The 19,067-nt window shown below is 41.4% G+C and overlaps 1 protein-coding gene across 1 annotated transcript; it reads left to right on the top strand.

Moving 5' to 3' along the window:
• The first annotated feature begins 385 nt into the window (after positions 1 to 385).
• On the top strand, positions 386 to 14,880 carry parn (poly(A)-specific ribonuclease (deadenylation nuclease)). Its single transcript, XM_079686268.1, has 26 exons — positions 386 to 489; positions 733 to 810; positions 1,368 to 1,447; positions 1,542 to 1,609; positions 2,406 to 2,487; positions 2,627 to 2,687; positions 2,905 to 3,070; positions 3,543 to 3,605; positions 3,689 to 3,727; positions 3,797 to 3,839; positions 3,939 to 4,019; positions 4,098 to 4,154; positions 4,520 to 4,597; positions 4,687 to 4,730; positions 4,819 to 4,861; positions 7,098 to 7,173; positions 7,263 to 7,373; positions 7,465 to 7,534; positions 7,622 to 7,677; positions 8,484 to 8,570; positions 8,658 to 8,732; positions 11,379 to 11,550; positions 11,651 to 11,769; positions 13,093 to 13,153; positions 13,240 to 13,439; positions 14,041 to 14,880. The coding sequence occupies exons 1-26, from the start codon at positions 471 to 473 to the stop codon at positions 14,085 to 14,087; spliced, it is 2,076 nt and encodes a 691-aa protein (XP_079542394.1). The 5' UTR covers positions 386 to 470; the 3' UTR covers positions 14,088 to 14,880.
• Positions 14,881 to 19,067: the final 4,187 nt, after the last annotated feature.

Raw genomic sequence — 19,067 nt, 5'->3', positions numbered from 1 at the left:
GTCATCAGTGGGCTTCCATACTCCAAATACAAAATACAGGTGTGTATAAAGCTCAATGTTTGTCATCATGTTTCATGCTTTTACTGAAGAGACATTATTGTGTTAGCTTGGTAAGATAAGTTATTTAAAACATTAATGGAATTAAACACTAAATGTTCAGGAAAATATTAAGAGAAATATGTCTGCTGCAATAAAACGCACCTTAAAATAGAGTTTCATTTCCCCTCTTTATATCTCTATAACTTCGCAGCCAACACGTTATATTAAAAAAAATGATATATTAAATATAATAGATGTCATCTTAAATATGAAATCTTATATCTATTGAAATTAATATGTCAAATAAACCGCAGGTAGTCTCGTCTCCTGGCGACCGCGGTACCGGAAGTGTGCTTTTATGAAGCCGTTAAAAGCCAGTTGACGTCGGCTAGCTAACGTTAGCTGTCAGCCAGGTTCAGTCATTGTGCAGGATGGAGGTGACACGCCAAAGTAAGTAACCAGCCACATTTTGCTCCCATGATTCATAGCACGCTACATACACCTAAATATCGCACAACAGAGGAGTGAACTGATATGTATTTAAAATGGACAAAACTGGTTTCATTCCGTAGCTTTGTGTGCTGCTAGCTATCAAGCTAGGTTGCTAGCTGCAAGCAAGGCTGCGGGGTTATGTGTGTTTCTGTTTGGCTACCACGCTTCCATTGATATTCATACACTTTCCCTTCTTTACAGATTTTAAAGACAGTTTAAAGACGGTTTACAGTGCGATAGAAGAGGCTGACTTCCTTGCCATCGATGGAGAATTTTCAGGTAACAGTGAGAGTTTTTAGCATGAACTGCGACTTAAATGGTTACAGCTGTGAACGTAAGTGGGAGAAGTACTCAGATCTTGCACTTGAGTAAAAGTTTAAGTTCCAGAGTGTAGTAAACAAGTACAAGTCCTGCATTCAAAAATGTTACTCAAGTAAAAGTACTTAAGTATTTGCATCAAAATGTACTTTAAGTATAAGGCATTCATTGGCTCAAATAAGAATAATACAACTTGTGTTTTTGTATTCAAGATTCAAAGCTTTATTGTCATATGATTTATATGTATTGATGCATTCATGTTTATCAAAGGTGGAACTAATTTGTATTACTTTGCATGCTGCTCAGTAGCTTGTGAATTTACTCCAGGTATAACTAGTTTTTATTTAAGTTTTGATTATATTTCTCTACAAAGTAAATACATGTAGTGGCGTAAGAGTAGCAACAATTTGAACTACTCGAGTAAAGTTCAAGTCCCTCAAAAGTACTTAAGTACAGTACTATCTACTTGGTTACTTTACACTACTGGCTGTGAATATAAATGGTGTGTTTATGTTCAGGGATAAGTGACGGTCCTAATGTGAGTGCACTTACCAATGGACTGGACACACCAGAGGAGAGATACACAAAGCTTAAAAAGGTGAGTGGAGTTGATAGTGCGCACATGTGTGCAGCCTTCTCTTTTCCCTCCATTTTCTAGTATAATCTCATTTTGATCTCTCTCTCTTCAACAGCACTCAATGGACTTTCTGCTGTTCCAGTTCGGCATATGCACATTCACGTACGACCAGGCAAAGTCAAAGTGAGTCACAACTGTTTCACAAATACACAACTATAGATCTGACGTTTCTATTTGGGAATAAATTAGAAGCTGAGACAAACCTAGACTTTGGGGAGCCCCGACAAAAGCAGCCTACTTTGGTGAGGCTCAAGGGCACAGCCTTTGTTTCAACATGGTGGGATGCATCATGCCCATATTAAGATTAGAAGTCTCTCCAGCAGGACATATGAGATAAGAACTCAACTCAGTGTGTTCTGATGAATTATATAGCCCAAAGTCATGGTGGAAATGCACAATTCAGATGGCAGGTAACAATTAAGTATATAAAAATACATTGCAGTAAGTGCTCTCATACATTATGTATCGCTTTAAATGTTTTATTCTCCTGTGAATCAACCTTTTCCATTTAATGTTATCCATGTCAACAAACATGGACATCCTTTTTTTGTGTTTTGTTTGAAAAAGTAACCTGTACATATGCACGGGACCATTTTAATTTCAAGAACTTTCCTTCTAGCAAATTAACTGTAAATGGCCTTTTTATGGAAGGTTCAGTGATGAATATGTGTAATTTCTAAAATGAGTGGCTTGATGGTGGATCCTGTGATACATATCTCTAAATTCCTTTTTAAATCAAATGACTACCTAACAGACCAAGGCTTTGCACAGATCAAATGTAGGGTTTCACAGCTACTTTTTGCCTGTAGATCTTTACCAGGCTGTGCTTTGGTGTCAAGCAGGTTATTTTTTATTAATTTGCAGCTGGTTGAATTATTTTTACTAACCCTTATTTTCCTGTTTTCCCTTCTCTCTGCAGGTATATCATAAAGCCTTTTAATTTTTATGTATTCCCAAAACCGTTCAACAGGACGTCCCCTGACCTAAAGTTCATCTGTCAGGTGAGGCAGCGATGTTCCTCGTGGTGATTGCATTGTTTCAGTGTGAACTGAGATGAATGCTTTTTAAAAGGGACTATGACTTGGATAGTTTTTTGGTTTCAAAGTTGGTCAAATAAAAGATCATATTTTGTTATTTCAGAGTTCCAGCATCGACTTCCTGGCCAGTCAGGGGTTTGACTTCAACAAGGTGTTCTGTCATGGTGAGTAAACTGCAGAGTGACTGTAGCTCCATGCCAAGTCTCTGCTTGGTCATTTCCTCGCCTCTCGATCTTAGCTTGAACCGGGGGTTGTTTTTGTTTTGTTATAAAAGCAGAAACACAACATTTCTTTCTCATCTTGCAATAGTCTAAATGTTTAAAGCCAACCTAGTCCTCTAGTAGAGAGACGAATAAACTAAGATGTTTCTCATTTTCAAAGGAATCCCGTACCTAAACAAGGAGGAAGAGGCGCAGCTGAGGGAACAGACAGAGGAGAGGAGGAACCAACAAGCCAACGGTATCAATAATCAATCCTTCACCTCCCCGTCCTCCAAAGGCCCAGCACACGTACCTCAGGAACACAAAGACTACATCAACAGGGTGATGTACGTGTCACTCACGTTTTTTCTATAAAGAGTATTGTTGGTAACCTTTGTTGCATTAGTGTGCGTTATTTTTGATCACTCGTGTTGTATAGTTCTTGAGTGGCTGCTAAGACAAAAAAAAGCTTCCATTTCCCATCATGGCTTTTTATGACTTAATTTTTATCTGACAACTTACATTTTTGATGTGCTATTGTGTTTAATGTTTTGCAAATCCTTACTTTGCACAGTTAGTTCTTGTAAGTTCTTTGTTTAGACCTGTTCGAAGCGACTCCAGATGTGAATTGGCGTAAAGCTATAATTTAATACTTTGCATGAAATGGTTACACTTTTAAACTGTACATTGTCCCTTCTTCTGAAAAATAACTGTAAAAAATGTGTTTTACTTGATCAATGTTATTTTCTATTATAAATTGCTTTACGCACGCTGCATAATGAGACCCTTTTTGTGTTTTGATCATTTCTACCCCCCCAGAGCAAAGGTGGAGGGTCTCTTCACGAGCTCAGAGAAGACTTTGGACCTGGAGCCATGCACTGGGTAATCTAGCAAAACGAACCCTAACCTAAATGTTCATTTTGTGTTTTTATTTTCATTACTTACATTTTATATTTCCTTATCAGGTTTCAGAGAAAGCTGATCTACCAGACGCTGAACTGGAAGTGAGTCACTCAACATTTTTGTAGATTTTGGGTTTCTTTGAATAAGATTAAGATGTGTGGTGTTCACAGGTTTCCCAAGGGGCTTCATGTAGAAACTGTGGAAACAGAAAAGGTAAGAATGGGTTTTTTAATTCAACCAATTTTGCCCTTTTTTGTTTTGAGTTTTATCTGTATATAAGGTATTTTTAAAATATTGACTATTTGTGCGCAGAAGGAACGGTTCATCCAGGTCTGCAAAGTAGATGATGAAGAGAGGAAGAGGAGGGAACAGCAGAAACTGGAGAGGGAGCAGGTAGGAACTGTCAGGAGCATCTTGAACATTAGGATGCAGCTGGTTTACATCCCATCTCATAATTCTTTACCCCAATAGGAGGAGGTAAACGACGCCGTTGGCTTCTCCAGGGTCATCCACGCCATCTCCAAATCTGTGAGTCGACCTCAAGGTTTTTTTCTGTCAAACTGCACATTTTTTATGGGATTTTTTTGTATTTATTATTTGAACTATAACTCTTAAAACGGGGGATAGCAAGTTCTAGTCCCACTGCAGTCAGCATGTCGTTGTGTCCCTGAGACACTTCACCCCAAATTGCTCCTGTGGGGGTTGCCCACAGTACTGAATGTATGTAAGTCGCTTTGGATAAAAGCGTCTAACGTGTAATGTAAAAAATGAGAATTGACTAATCAGCAGTTCAAATGCATTACTCGTGTTTCATTTCATCATTACTGGTCACTTTTGACCTTTTCAAGTTTTTACAGTAAATGTGGAATGAACCCTTTCCATCCGACACACAGGGTAAACTCGTGGTTGGCCACAACATGCTGTTAGATGTGATGCACACCATCCAGCAGTTCTACCTCCCTCTGCCAGAGGTAAACAACCCGAGCTAGCTGTATACACATTTTCTGTTTCTGCAGGAATGTCAATTATTCATTATGTTTGCCAATGCTCTTTCCTTCAGGATCTTCCAGACTTTAAAGAGGTTACCATGTGTGTGTTCCCGAGGTAATATCTCTCTGCTTTGCTTTTATATTGTTGAAATAACAGACACTTTTTTGTTTAATGCTTAACATTTTTATATTTCCACTTGCAGACTCCTGGACACAAAGTTGATGGCGTCCACTCAGCCGTTTAAGGTAAATGATCTCAGTCAGTGACGTGCGGTGAGGTTCATGGCTGGTGAGGCACTGACTCTTTCAGAGTCAGATTTACAAATATTATATTTTGACCTTAATCGAAATATTTGGTTATTTTCAAAAGCTTTTTTAGTCTGATGCTTCGATTCATTTTAAACAGACCGTTCAACAAAAGGATACCCAACATCTAAGTATTGGATTGTTCTTTCTTAGTAAGATCCCATTTTCATTACAATTGTGGCATTACCTTGACTTGAAGATGAAGTCCATGCTCTCCTTCTGGACAACAATCTCTATTTGTTTTGTGTAAAAGTCCTCCTTATCTTCCTGTAATTTGAAAAGTCTAGTTTGTTGTTTATGTCTACCGTCTCTGCGTAGAATAAAAGTAGCAACAAGAACCTGTGGGCTCACGTGCGCCCCCTTCAGTGCGGCAGAGGTTATGGCTGCCTCTCCTGCTGCTTTTTTCATTGCCGTTGTATGATGAGACCATCGAGCCTAAATATCATATATACGTTAAATAAGTTATTTAGAGAGTATGGATGGCGAGGATAAATGTAATAAAGGGATCTACAAACATTACATTGGTGACCTACAGTGAGATGGTAACAGGCATGCGCTTAGGGCCCGCTTTCCAGCCAGTTTCTGTGGGGTGACACATTCTGAGGTGAGGCAGAGCTCATCTGTGCCTTACCTCACCCCACAGTAACTGGCTTGAGCGCGCTCACAAAATAAGTGCCCGCACTAAATTAGTGCCCGTGCTCCAGCAAGTTACTGTGGGCTTACGAGAGGCAGAGCTCGTCCCTGCCTCACTTCTCATCGCAACCCGTAGTTGTAGTGGAGCTCGGCAAATTAGCTGATTTTGACTTTAAAAAGTAATTGGAATCATACATTAATCACACTTACATCATAGATCAGTGGAGACATTTTATTATGACTATTTAGTTTTTCTTTAGTTGTTTTTCCGTTACATTGGAGTATGACAGGTGAGGCTCTGCCTCCCCTGACCGCACGTCGCTGGATCTCAGTCAGTGCTGAAGCAGACCAGAAGCACCCATATGTTTTTGGTGATTTGAGAAACCTATATGTATATAAGCCCTTACATGCTAAACTCGTATTGCACTTTTGGTAACGAGCATTGTCCACATCGAGACGGGTAAAGTTGAACCACACCTCAGAGCGCGTTCTCTCCGCCATCTCATGTTGCAGCTGTGTGTGTGTTGCTGCATGTAGCAGCTGCGTGTGTGTGTTGCTGCATGTAGCAGCTGTGTGTGTTGCTGCATGTAGCAGCTGCGTGTGTGGTGTTGTGTGTGGTGCTGCATGTAGCAGCTGTGTGTGTTGCTGCATGTAGCAGCTGTGTGTGTTGCTGCATGTAGCAGCTGTGTGTGTTGCTGCATGCAGCTGCGCGTGTGTTGCTGCATGCGGCTGCGCGTGTGTTGCTGCATGTAGCGGCTGCGCGTGTGTTGCTGCATGTAGCGGCTGCGCGTGTGTTGCTGCATGTAGCGGCTGCGCGTGTGTTGCTGCATGTAGCGGCTGCGCGTGTGTTGCTGCATGTAGCGGCTGCGCGTGTGTTGCTGCATGTAGCGGCTGCGCGTGTGTTGCTGCATGTAGCGGCTGCGCGTGTGTTGCTGCATGTAGCGGCTGCGTGTGTGTTGCTGCATGTAGCGGCTGCGTGTGTTGCTGCATGTAGCGGCTGCGTGTGTTGCTGCATGTAGCGGCTGCGTGTGTGTTGCTGCATGTAGCGGCTGCGTGTGTTGCTGCATGTAGCGGCTGCGTGTGTGTTGCTGCATGTAGCGGCTGCGTGTGTTTAAACAGCCCCGCCCCCTCGCAAGCAGGCGGGGGAGAGCTCTCTCAATAATCATAGACGCATTTTGCAGTCTTTTTGCGTTTTTAGAAACAGAGTTGGCGATTTAAAAACTGCAATATAATGTTCGTGTAGCAATAATACATATGACATATATTTTTTACACGTCTCCAATACCGATAAAAAGACCGATGGCGTCGGAGCTTAACGGTACCACGGCCTTTAATAATTCAGGCCCGGGGCCCGTTTGATACCGGGGCTCGGTACCCATCCATAGCTGTAATGACAGGATAACCTCCAGAATCTTTGCACAAACGGATTCAGGTGTTGGAGCACCAAGCAAAGAAGTAGCACTAAAGCAATTCAACTGAGGCTATTGTATTGCATCTTTGAAAAAATGTGTAAAAACAAAGTTTATTTGACTTTGTGTTTTAGGAGCTGATCAACAACACATCTCTGGCAGAGTTGGAGAAGCGAGTGAAAGAAGGCCCCTTCAAGTCCCCACTAGTCGGTAAGTAAACACGCATACATTTATTTATCTGAACCTCTCTCGACCTACGATAATCCTGTGACACATATTTTTCGTCTTTGAACATTCAGAAACGGCAGAAGGCTTCCACAGCTACGACACGGGCCAGGAGCAGCTCCACGAGGCCGGGTACGACGCCTACATCACCGGCCTGTGTTTCGTCTCCATGGCCAACTACCTGGGTAACGTGCGCACACAACCACACTGATCCCGTTTGGGGGAGAAAGGCTGAAGACATGTGGTTTGACTTGTTCTGATCAACTCTCTCTACAGGATCGTTTCTGACTCCGCCCAAACCACACATCTCAGCTCGCTCCAAACTAATCGATCCTTTCTTCAACAAGTAAGAGATGAACTCATGTTCTGCATTTGCTGCTTTCTTGTATTTCTCTGCTTTTATTAATGGATATCTGCTTCTTTTTTTTCCTAGGCTTTTCTTGATGAGGATAATAGATATTCCCTACCTCAACATCACAGGACCAGATTGTGAGTATGGTCACTTTGAGTATGGCCCTCATGTTGTGTAAAAATGCACATTTCTGCACCAAGATTTGTGGCAGTATTCTCTAAAAAAAAAAAAAAAATATTAAAATGCAAAGAAAAGCAGCAAACATGAATGACTACTACACCATTTTAGATTACTGTTATAAAAGGATGCAATGTGCCTTTTGGTGAAACACAAAATGTTAACATTACTTCAAATTATAGCCCAGGGCTGTGAAAACACAATCAAACGGTTTCCTATTGATTTGTTAGCCTGCCAGGGCAGCACCGATACCCAGATACGGACACACACCCAGCGACACACACCCAGCGACACACACCCAGCGACACACACCCAGCGACACACACAGTAGACAGACACACTCAACAGACACTCACACACTCGACAGACACAGTAGACAGACACTCACACACTCGACAGACACAGTAGAAAGACACTCACACACTCGACAGACACAGTAGACAGACACTCACACACTCGACAGACACAGTAGAAAGACACTCACACACTCGACAGACACAGTAGACAGACACTCACACACTCGACAGACACAGTAGACAGACACAGTAGACAGACACTCACACAGTAGACAGACACAGTAGACAGACACTCACACACTCGACAGACACAGTAGACAGACACTCACACACTCACACACCAAACTAAATGAAATGCACTTGAAGTAAAATGCACAACCACTCAAAATACATGCAGAAATACAAAACATACACGCATGAATTACTTAAATCTCACGGTCACTTGTTGCCTTTCCCCTGTGTTCCTACAGTGACGCCTAAAAGAGACCACGTCCTGTATGTGACCTTCCCTAAAGAATGGAAGACCAGTGACCTCTACCAGCTCTTCAGTGCCTTTGGTAAGAGTTGATGTTTAACCTGATTACACTGCTCTCACACACGACCCATTGTGTTTCACTAACGCTCAGCTTCTATGATCCTCCCAGGGAACATCCAGGTTTCCTGGATAGACGACACGTCAGCGTTTGTGTCTCTCAGTCAGACGGATCAGGTACAGATAGGTGAGTTTCATCCTGTTCCGACTGCACTTCGACTAAGACAAATAAAATACAAATCTTCTGTTTGTGGCACTTATGTCACTTATAGACAACAGCTGTATCAGGGTGTCCGCGGGGTCTTAAAAAGTATTAAGAGTTGATAAATCAATTTAGCGAAAATTAAGGCTAAACGGCATTTCCCAAGGTTTTACATTTTGTAGCTTGTTTTCAATAAGTATATAAATTGTCCAGAGGTTGTATTCTACAGTTTGCCTGAATGTAATCATTGCGTAGGTGTGTAGTGTGATTCTGTGTAGTTTATTTACGGACAGGACATCGCACGCTCACTGCTTGAAATCACGCAAAGGTCCGTTTACGCCGGTTGTTAAATGACATCGTTATGGGGAAATGCAAGTTAGCGTCCAAATGGTTGGAAGATAAGGAGGAAGGACAATCAATACTGTATATAGTAAATGTGTCGCCAATGTAACCGGTCAAAACTGGAAGTGGGGATGAGGTCTTAAAATGTATGGAAAGGGTCTTAACCTGTTGAACCCCATCGACGGATGGGGGGCCCATTTCCTGGGCGGAAAAATGCATCATTTGCAGGAAACGGCGTCTGAGGGCTTCTTAATATTTAATAAACTGAGTGTTTCATATCCATGTAACGGGAAGAAACTCAGCTAACAGATCATATTTTTTTACCAAAAAAAACACAAAGCTAACGCTGAGTCTCTGAATTAGCCACAAGCGAAAAAATGCTAACGGCGGTTGCACAGAAACTCACTCATAACACCCATTTATCGTAACTGCACATCCAACATATCAAATAGCATCGTGAGAAGACACAGATCATCATAAGAACTCGCGACTTTATAAACAAAGACAGACATCACAACAAAAGTTGTCTTCAATGGCATTAAAACAATAAAAACGCTGCTGAAGTTAATCCAATGTGTCTGTGTCCCTTTGAAATGATTTCTGATAATCCATCAGCAATAAGCCTACTTTTAAGATTTCAGAGCGTGAGACGGGTTTCGCTTCAGGCAAACTGCATGCGCGTAGCCCCCACTTCACAATGGTAACATTGGTGTGCATGTGAAAATTCCCCTTCAATTCTATTGGCTCTTAACGGTTAAAAATAGATGTCAATTGACCAATGGGTTCCAGAGAAATGGCAAAAATGCCCATTTCCACCCAAATCACCCCAGAGGTGGAGTTTTTTTTTTACTAAACCGCTCTAAAAAGATCAAATGTCACTTGTTTTGCATCAATCTTTATACAGGGTACTTATTATATGTTGCACTTTGGATTCCTAAAGCTTTTAGTCTACCTTACCATCATCCAAGGGTAGTTTTCACTAGAAGTAAACAAAATATTGGACGGACACTATAATTTACAGTTTTTTACTATGTTCAATCAGAATTTTCTTTAAAGGAGAGGTGTCATGGCCATTTCCACTGATCATAATTCCATTGTTGAGGTATACTAAAACTCACATTGGTTTCGCATACAGCATCTCTGTAAAGTATGTGTATTCAGCAGTATTCACTTTCTCCACTAAACGGCTTGCTGCAGCTCCCCCCCCCTGTGAGCCCAGTGTACTCTAATTGGTCGGTACGTTGTGATTCGCGCTGAGCTCCGTGGTGTGATTTCCTTGTTTAGCGATACACAGCCAAACTCAACCTGAACACACACAAAGTCACAGCTGAAATAAAAACAATACGTGTGGCTTGATATTGAGTAAGAAAAAGGTTGATAGGTTGATAAACGCTGTGAGAATGGGTCTGCAGAGAGAATTTCGCCACGATCCCAACTGTCTGTTATCAGCCTGCAGCCAGGGAGCAGAAATCAGCAGAGCTGCACCGTGTGTGTGAATTGGTCAATTTGGACCACTCAGCGGGAGCTTAACGTAACGGCTCCACGGATTGGCCCATTTAGTTCCGGGTACGTGCTTTCGTAAGCACGTACCCGGAAGAATCAAATGGATGATGACGTTTCACCAACGAGGCGTTTTGGGGAGGTATTTTCTGTGTTAGAGTTTTAATCGCTACAGGGTGTACTTTGAGGGTTTTTGACTCTGCATACGTTTTACATGCAGAAAAACCTTCATAACACACAAGGACGGGTAATAACCGGAAAAGCATGACATGGGACCTTTTTAAAATAAAAAAACACATCTATATTGATTCTGACTTTTCTACATCCAGCTCACAGGTTTATCATCACTTTAAGAAAAAATATTATTAATTTCCCCCTTTTTAGAAGTGAAGATAAGGTCATTTGTTCTGGAAATGTCATTTTCGAGACTGAGACCTGAAAAACAGGCTTGGGGTCTAATAGTTTAAAAGGTATTACATTTGACTTCAGGATTCCTGCATATACCCTGTGTTATGTCACTTATAGGTAACGGCTGTTATGTCACTTATAGGTAACGGCTGTTATGTCACTTATAGGTAACGGCTGTTATGTCACTTATAGGTAACAGCTGTTATGTCACTTATAGGTAACGGCTGTTATGTCACTTATAGGTAACAGCTTTTGAACACAACACAAGGGTTAAAGTGGCTAATTGATTGCTAATGTACTTGCAGGGTTTTAGTTGTATCTTTAAAAAAAAAAGCCGGAAACAGAATTGTTAAATGTTGATGCAATGATCTGGTCCCGCAGCGATGAACACCAGCCGCTACGCAGAGAGCTACAGGATCCAGACGTACGCAGAGTACATCAAGGGGAGGCAGATCAAGGAGAAGGTGGAACAGACACCCAAAAGTTGGGGAGACGACAGCTGGACCAAACCAAACTACACCCCCGCTACCTCTGCTGGGTTTGGATACCCCAGGTACACCCATGCTGCGTTTTCAACAGCAAATTCAGTGGATTTACCGTGGCAGTTTTAATGTATATTGATGCCTTTTTTTTTTATGGTGTTTCTGGTCCAGGAAGCGCAGCGTCAGCCCCGCTATGGGGGAGCCGGGGACCGGAGACGCCGCCATGACGGACGGCTGGAGGGACTACGCCTACCCCGACAGCACGGGCAGCAAGAAGATGAAGACTGATGGTGGGTGACGCACGCTTCCTGCTGCAGTTTGGTAACATGAAGCTGTTTTTCCCAGAAAAGTGTCTTTTTAAAAAAAAAAATATTATTATTTAACCAATTTTGCAACATTTATAAAGGTGACATTACATTTATTTGAGTAAATACCTTTTACAAAGAGTTCCCACGGGTGCTTGAATCCTTGAAAATGTTGCACTTAATGGGGGGGGAATCAAGGCTTCTGATGTGTTAAATGTGTACAGAAAAAGGCACAGTGCACTTGATGTTGAAATTTGAATTTAAACAATATTTATTTTTAGTTAGTCAATGGGCTTTATCCTGCTGTCAGCACGTGTTTCTCTTTGTTTTTACGCCACCTGCCTATAAAGTATAAAAGTAATTAACCTTGATCTGTGTCTCAAACTATGCTGTGTTGTGTCCTTTGAATTGAATGTGAAAGTGTGGCCATTCTCTTTATAATATCTGCATCATTAATGCAGACACTTTTATTTAGTTTGTTGTCACTAATGGCGCTTTCCCACTGCAGCGTGTAGCACGGTTTAAGCGTGCCGTGCCAAGCCAGACCTGTTTTTGATTGCGTTTCCACTAGGGGTAGTTCTGGCTAACGGGTGCTTTTTCACAGATTTTCTGGCCCCATAAAATCGCGGTTCTTTCCGGGCCAACAACCAGGCTGAGTCTAAACTAGAGAGAGAATCGCTGGCAAAGGGGGCTACAACTACAACAAGATGAACATATTTTACCGTGATTTAATTGTAATACACGTTTCAAAATGATGCCGAAGTAACAACATACTGATACCGGTTAGTAAAAACCATGAATTAATGCTTTGACAAGTCTGCAGACAGACGGCAGGCGAAAAATCTTTTTAAAATGCGTGTTTTCTGAATGGAGATCGGCTAAGCTAATGTTGTTAATGCTCCGACCGTCCACACTCACAACAACAGCCTATACAGACATAAATAAACCAGCGACTGTATTCTCCATAACACAGACAGTCTGTAGTTTGTACTTGTTAACTTTTGTCTAGTTTCTGAACAGATATGAGGAGCTGTGATCTCTGAGGGCTAACAGCTAACGGCTTGGTTTTGTATTTCGCATTGAAGATGACGTCACTGCTCTGCCTACACTGCGTTACTATAGTTACTGCCCCAGTTACTAATCTGCAATGGAAACGCAGCATAAAGTGAGCCTGGACTACCAAGGCCCAACTATACCGTACTAAGCCGTGCGAGGCCCTGCAGTGGAAATGTGCCGTAAATGTGGATCATGTCTTGTTAATTTAAATGAAGGCGCTCATGCAGTGGTGGTTGTTGTTGTGATTTTTAGACAAAAGTGGAAACGCAAACGCCATCGAGAGCAAGACCTCAGAAGGATGGCTAAAGACGGGGTAAGTGAAGTTGGGGTTAATCATTTAAGGTGTTAATGTTCTGTTTGTGGTGATTAAAGTCTCTTAATGGTTGCTGCGCCCTGCAGAGATGCATCAGACTCAGCGGGGTCGAGTCCAATCCCTGAGGAGGAGGAAGAGGAAGAACAGGAAGAGGAAGAGGAAGAGGAGGAGGAGCAGGAGGAAGAAGGAAGTCCTGAAGGCAACGATACTGAAGGGACTGTCACCTGGCAACAAGCCCCAACATCCCAGGGGAAGAAAGGGCAAAAGAACAAGAACAAGTCTAAAGGTGAGACTGAGGGGCTTCACACTGAATCGGGCTGACTCTAACCCCTTTCCTCATAACTTCAGATCGATTCTACAAAGTCTGGCTTTCCTGGAACAAAAACGTATAAACAAATATTTTGGTCTCTTTGCGATAGCGGCACTAGAAAGAACTCGGTGCTAGAGGACATTTTTAACACTTGTTTCAACTGTAGTTTAAACGGGTATGGTCGAGAAGAATGTCACTTTGTGTTCACAACAGTTTTTCCTTCTTCTATCACAACTACAGGATTAATTGTGTCTTTTTATACCTTTCTTAAATAATCGATGTGGCACTGTTTATCATCCATTTGTATAACGAGAATAGATATTTGTGGATTGTTTAAAACCTGTTGACGTGATTACAAAAACATTCATAAATACCTTTTTCACATGAATAATTGTATTTCGGAGCTAAAAGTTTTCAATTGCATATTAAGCCAAGACATTTAATGATTTTTCTGAAACTTATTAATGATGGGAATGGAAACTCAGCCAAAATTCTTCAAAAGTTTGAATGTAATCTTGCAATTTTTGCAAGCTGTAAGTATATTTATTTGTTCAAACTTCTGTGCCTCTTATGTTAGGGAGTGAATCCTCGACGTCGCTGTTTGACGTCCCGGAGGTGTGGTAGCGAGAGGAGAAGTGAGGAGGCCTCTGTCCCACATGGAGCTCTGGCTCAGAGTCTTTCTCAGCACTTAGGTCGCTCTCCTGACACGCTGTTCACCACCAGGAGCTGCGCACCCCCCCCCCAAAAAAAAAAAATTATTTGACTCGACAGCTGCGGACAGCGTGTCCAAAGCCAGCAGACGAGCTTCTGACTGGACGATTGAAGGAGCGAACACAAGCCATAACCCAACAGCTGCCATATTTCCATCTTCTACCAGAGGAGCAGGAAACTCTTCTCACTATAATCCTAAAAGCTCCAGGAATGATCCTTTATTCAGACTGGACTCTGCCACGCTGTCACTATGAAACCTGTTTTTAACGCCTCCTATCAGTCTTATATTTTGTGAGTTGTGCATGTGAGGATTTAAAACACCACAGTCGGGCCCTGTAGTTTACACCGTCTGGGTTATTTAGTATTTTAAAGCTGTCCACTATTTTGTTCCCTTTTTTTTTTTTAAAGAAAAAACCAGTTCTGTCAACTACCCCAGTTTTATTCAAACATATATAAGCTTATCAATATTAATGTGATGTGTATTGTTGGCGGCACTTTGACCTTTGGCGAGAGGTGCTTGTTTTGTACAGAATTGTTCTTTACCTTTATTTTTGTGTTTGTTTTGTAAACGTGTCAACCTGCAACAATGTCAAAGTATGTTTCCGGTGTAAACGTTAATGAGACGTATACATTTTTGTAAAACAAAGTTTAAAAGTACTTAAAATATTTCCTAAAAGGGAGAAAATTAAAGGCTGTTTCTTAGTAACTCTGTTGTCTGTCTTTTCTCGTCCCACACATAGAGCACGTTTCTCATGCACCAGATAGGAAATATTTTAACTCTTACTCACGTTGGGAGTATTTTAGCCAGAAGAATAGTTGTATTTATTAACTGTGCGGTCTTCAACTAAAAGCTCAAATGGAACATTGAAGGGTGTAAATTCAATATTTGCCGCCAAATAATTTGCAAAACATGATTTGTGTGGAAACAGATTTTTTTTAATTATTTGAACCTCCTTTCCTTTCTCGATCCTCCTTAGCAACGGTCATTACAGTCCTTGACAGCGGTCTGTTCTACTGGGTTTAAAACGTGTCGCATGTTCTGAATTGACCAATCAGAACTTTATTTAGCCTCCGTATTGTTTACGGTTGTATGGAAGCCCATTTCTGCCACTTGAAAAAAATAAAATCACCATGAAAAGTCATGAGATAAAAAAAGTCTAAATTATGAGAAAGTCATGAGATAATTCAAACGGCATCTAGTCCTAAATAAGGTAACTATTACAGGTGACTTTTGTAAATGTTGTTACATATAGCCTATATTGCAGCTAAACTAAAACAATGCAGTTTATATAGCTTTGACATTACCTGTTATGAACTATAATATATATGCCTATAGTTTTGTGGTAACGTTCACGGGTTAGAGTTAGGCTAGCAACTCACAGCAGCAGTATGCCTACACTATTGTCATTAGTGGCGTGAACGTTACCAAAAAAATATAGGCATATACTTCATAAATATAGGCTATATGTAACATTTACAAAAGTCACCTGTAATAGTTACCTTATTTAGGACTAGATGCCGTTTGCATGGTGGAGAGCAGCAAGGTGATGAAGGGACCTTTGAAGACAGCGCCACTGCAGCGAATGCGCACTTCTTATCTCATAATTTCGACTTTTTTATTTCATGGGGATTTTAATTTTTTTAATCGGCGGAAATGGGCTTCCATACCGTTGAATGTGGGCCGAGAAAGAAAAAAAATGAGATTCTGAAGTGGGCCCCGAGTTGAAAAAGGTTGGGAACCGCTGTTCTCGAGAAACAATTTAAATGTCTTCAGTACTTTTTGAACAAGTAATTAATGAATAGATTGACATTTAAGTGTCCAACACTGTCCGGGAACAGAACTAAACCTGGTGGGCCTCGAATGTTTTAAAAACCATTGCTTTTACATTTTGCAATTATCTATAAGGTATTAGGTCAGGTATCCCAAATGAGTTGTTGTGCACGGATGTATTTTCATGCGAAGGCCCTTAAACTGCAGAAATGTTGACATGCCATAATAGGAAAATGAAATAATACGTGATATTTATATGGTGCTTTTCCCAGGGCTCAAATACGCTTTACAAGCAAATTAATATAAAACTATAGTGGAGTTGAACTGCTTCTGATTCAGCATCCTGGTATTAAACATGCTGAGACACTTTGATGATAGCCATTGTTAAAAATAACTCTTAATGCCTGTTGTGAAAAAGAGCACTTCAGATTGGTTTCTGAAAAACAAGTCCATCACTAGATATTACATATCATCTTCTAGCTGACGCTTTCATCCAAAGCGACTTACAATAAGTTAAAAAAATACAAGTTAAGTGCCTCGATAAACATTCAACTGTTTGTCATCTTGCAATTTACTGATCTTGTTATCACTGTAATTAATTTCATCTTACTGTACAATATTTAATTTTCCATTCTGTTCTTTTATACATCATATTCTATTTACGTGTCTATAGACTTCTTGTACTATTTTTTTATTTGATCTGTGTTGCATTGTTGGAATCATAAGATTTTCATTGCCATTTCTACGCTGTAGCTTATGTGCATATGAATCTTGAAAAATAAAGACTCAAACTCCGAACAACAGGGAAAGTGCAGATATATTCACTTCAATCAAGATCTTAAGTGCTGGTGAATTAGTTACAAGGCCTAAATTAACTCAAAGTTTAAAAAGAATTTAGCCCTAACAGATTACACACAGTTAAACAACAGTACAACACTTCTTAAAGCAAAATATACTTAGCAAATACCAATGCAGTCAAGATGTCTGATTTCTTCAAGGTTCAAAATGCACATACAAATATAAACCTCAACATGTAAATAATAGGGCCCCTTTAAACGTTCCTTTTATATAAAAAAAATTCAAATATGTATGGTTCAGAAATGTGTAGCTCAGAGGCCTGTACTACGAAGCATGATTTTCGCTTAGCGAGCTAACTTCAGGGAAAACTCTGGGTTTCCGGTCCTACGACGCTGGTTCTCTTCTTACCGGGCTATATCTCCATGGTAACTTATGCTTAGCGGCTAGCCTGCTCCGGGGCAGGTTAGGTTCCAGGCTAAGAGCTCAACTCAGTGAAAGCACTGCCTGCTGACCAATCAGAGCTCAGTGTGCGGAGTTTAAAGCGATCAAGTCATATTACAGGAGAAAGGAAATAAAGAAAAGCTGCCGTTGCAGGAAAGACGGCCGGCAAAAATCACCGACTGTGTGAACGTGAACATTAATAGAATATCACCTCCCATCTTCAGAGAAATCTGACTATTATAACATAGCGTTAAGAAAGCTTAATTAAATATCTACCACAACATAAGTAACCGGATCAGAGTAACATTAAGTACAGTCCGCGGCATATCACATCAGGGCTATTCAATTGGCGGCCCGCGGGCCAAATCCGGCCCCCGGGTGATATTTACTGGCCCTTTGAGTATAATGTTAAAAAGTAAAAAAAAAAAAAATTAAAGTTTAATTAAAAAAACTGGGCCAGAGTGCCTTTATTCATGAGAGGGTGTTACATTGAGAGATAGAGGGGAAGACATTGCCTGAAAACTTTGGCGGGCTCGGGTTTCGAACCCACCTACTAGCAACTCCTGTCATTTATTGCGTCTCTGCGCGCGTCCTCGCGGCTCGCGCTGCCCTTCACTACAAGCTCGCGCACCTTCGACGGTTTCGCGCCAATGGTACGATTAATCAAACCTGGTCAGCATAGTTGGATATCTAAATGTCTCTTTCTACGTTAAAAAAAACGAAAGGTTGACACCGAAAACCGGCAATTCAACAGCGAGTGGAAAGAGAAGTACTTGTGTGTAAATGTCAGTGGGAGGCCCGTGTGTTTAATCAACAATGAGTGTTTATCGGTGTGTAAAGAGTACAACTTGAGAAGGCATTTTAAGACAGCTCACGCCAACTTTGACGCCACTTTTTCAGCGGGCTCTGATGCACGCCGCCAGAAGATTTTGGGGCCAACTTCGTGCTATGACCAAAGACGTGGCTCCCTGTTTCGGGCTTGCACTGACCAAGAGAGAGCTACCGCAGCGTCCCTACGAGTGGCCTGGATATTAGGCAAAAAGAAAAGGCCTTTTGCGGACGCAGAGACAATCAAAGAGTGTATGCTTGCATCAATTGAGGAAGTGGTTGCAGATGAGAAAATCAGAAAAAGCGTTATTGACTCAATTAAGAACATTCCAATTGCTGACACGTCAACATCAAGGAGAGTGGAGACCATTGCATCGGACGTTTTTGAGATTCTCTTGGACAAACTGAGAAAGGCGGAGGTTATGTCGCTAGCTATTGATGAATCCACTGACAGCAGCGATGTTGCACAGCTGTGCCTCTATGTTAGATTTTTTGAAGGTGAGTTCTTTCGGGAGGATCTACTTGGATTAATTCCTTTGGATGGACACACGACCGGTGAGGTGATGTTCCACAAAGTGGTTTCGTTTTTCAAGGAGCACAAGTTGGGATTGGATCGTATTAACATGCTTGTAACGGATGGGGCCCCTGCGTGTCGGGCCGAACACAGGGACTGTCCGCTGGGCTGGCAGATGTGGCACCACAGCTGAGATCGCTTTATTGCCTCATCCACCAAAGCCTCCTGTGCGCAAAACTGAGTGGTGAGCTAAAAAACACAATGGACTCTGTCATGTCATTAACTCCAGTTTACAGCACCGCCTTTTCCGCCAGATGTTCTCAGACATGTCAGCTCGACATAATGATTTGTTCATGCACAGTGACATTAGATGCCTAAGCAAAGGAAACGTCTTGAAACGATTTTGTGAACTTAAGGAGGAGATCATGGCGTTTCTCTGCAATTCAAAACATAAAAAAGCCAACGCCTTTCTGTGTCTGATAGAGAATTATGAGTTTTACGCTGCTGTTCGCTTTTTGAGCGACATTTTCCAACATCTGAA

This window comes from Notothenia rossii, assembly GCF_949606895.1.
Source record: "Notothenia rossii genome assembly, chromosome: 1".
NCBI lineage: Eukaryota > Metazoa > Chordata > Actinopteri > Perciformes > Nototheniidae > Notothenia > Notothenia rossii.
The sequence above is the reverse complement of the archived record's forward strand: the minus strand, read 5'-3'. Positions and strand labels throughout refer to the sequence as shown.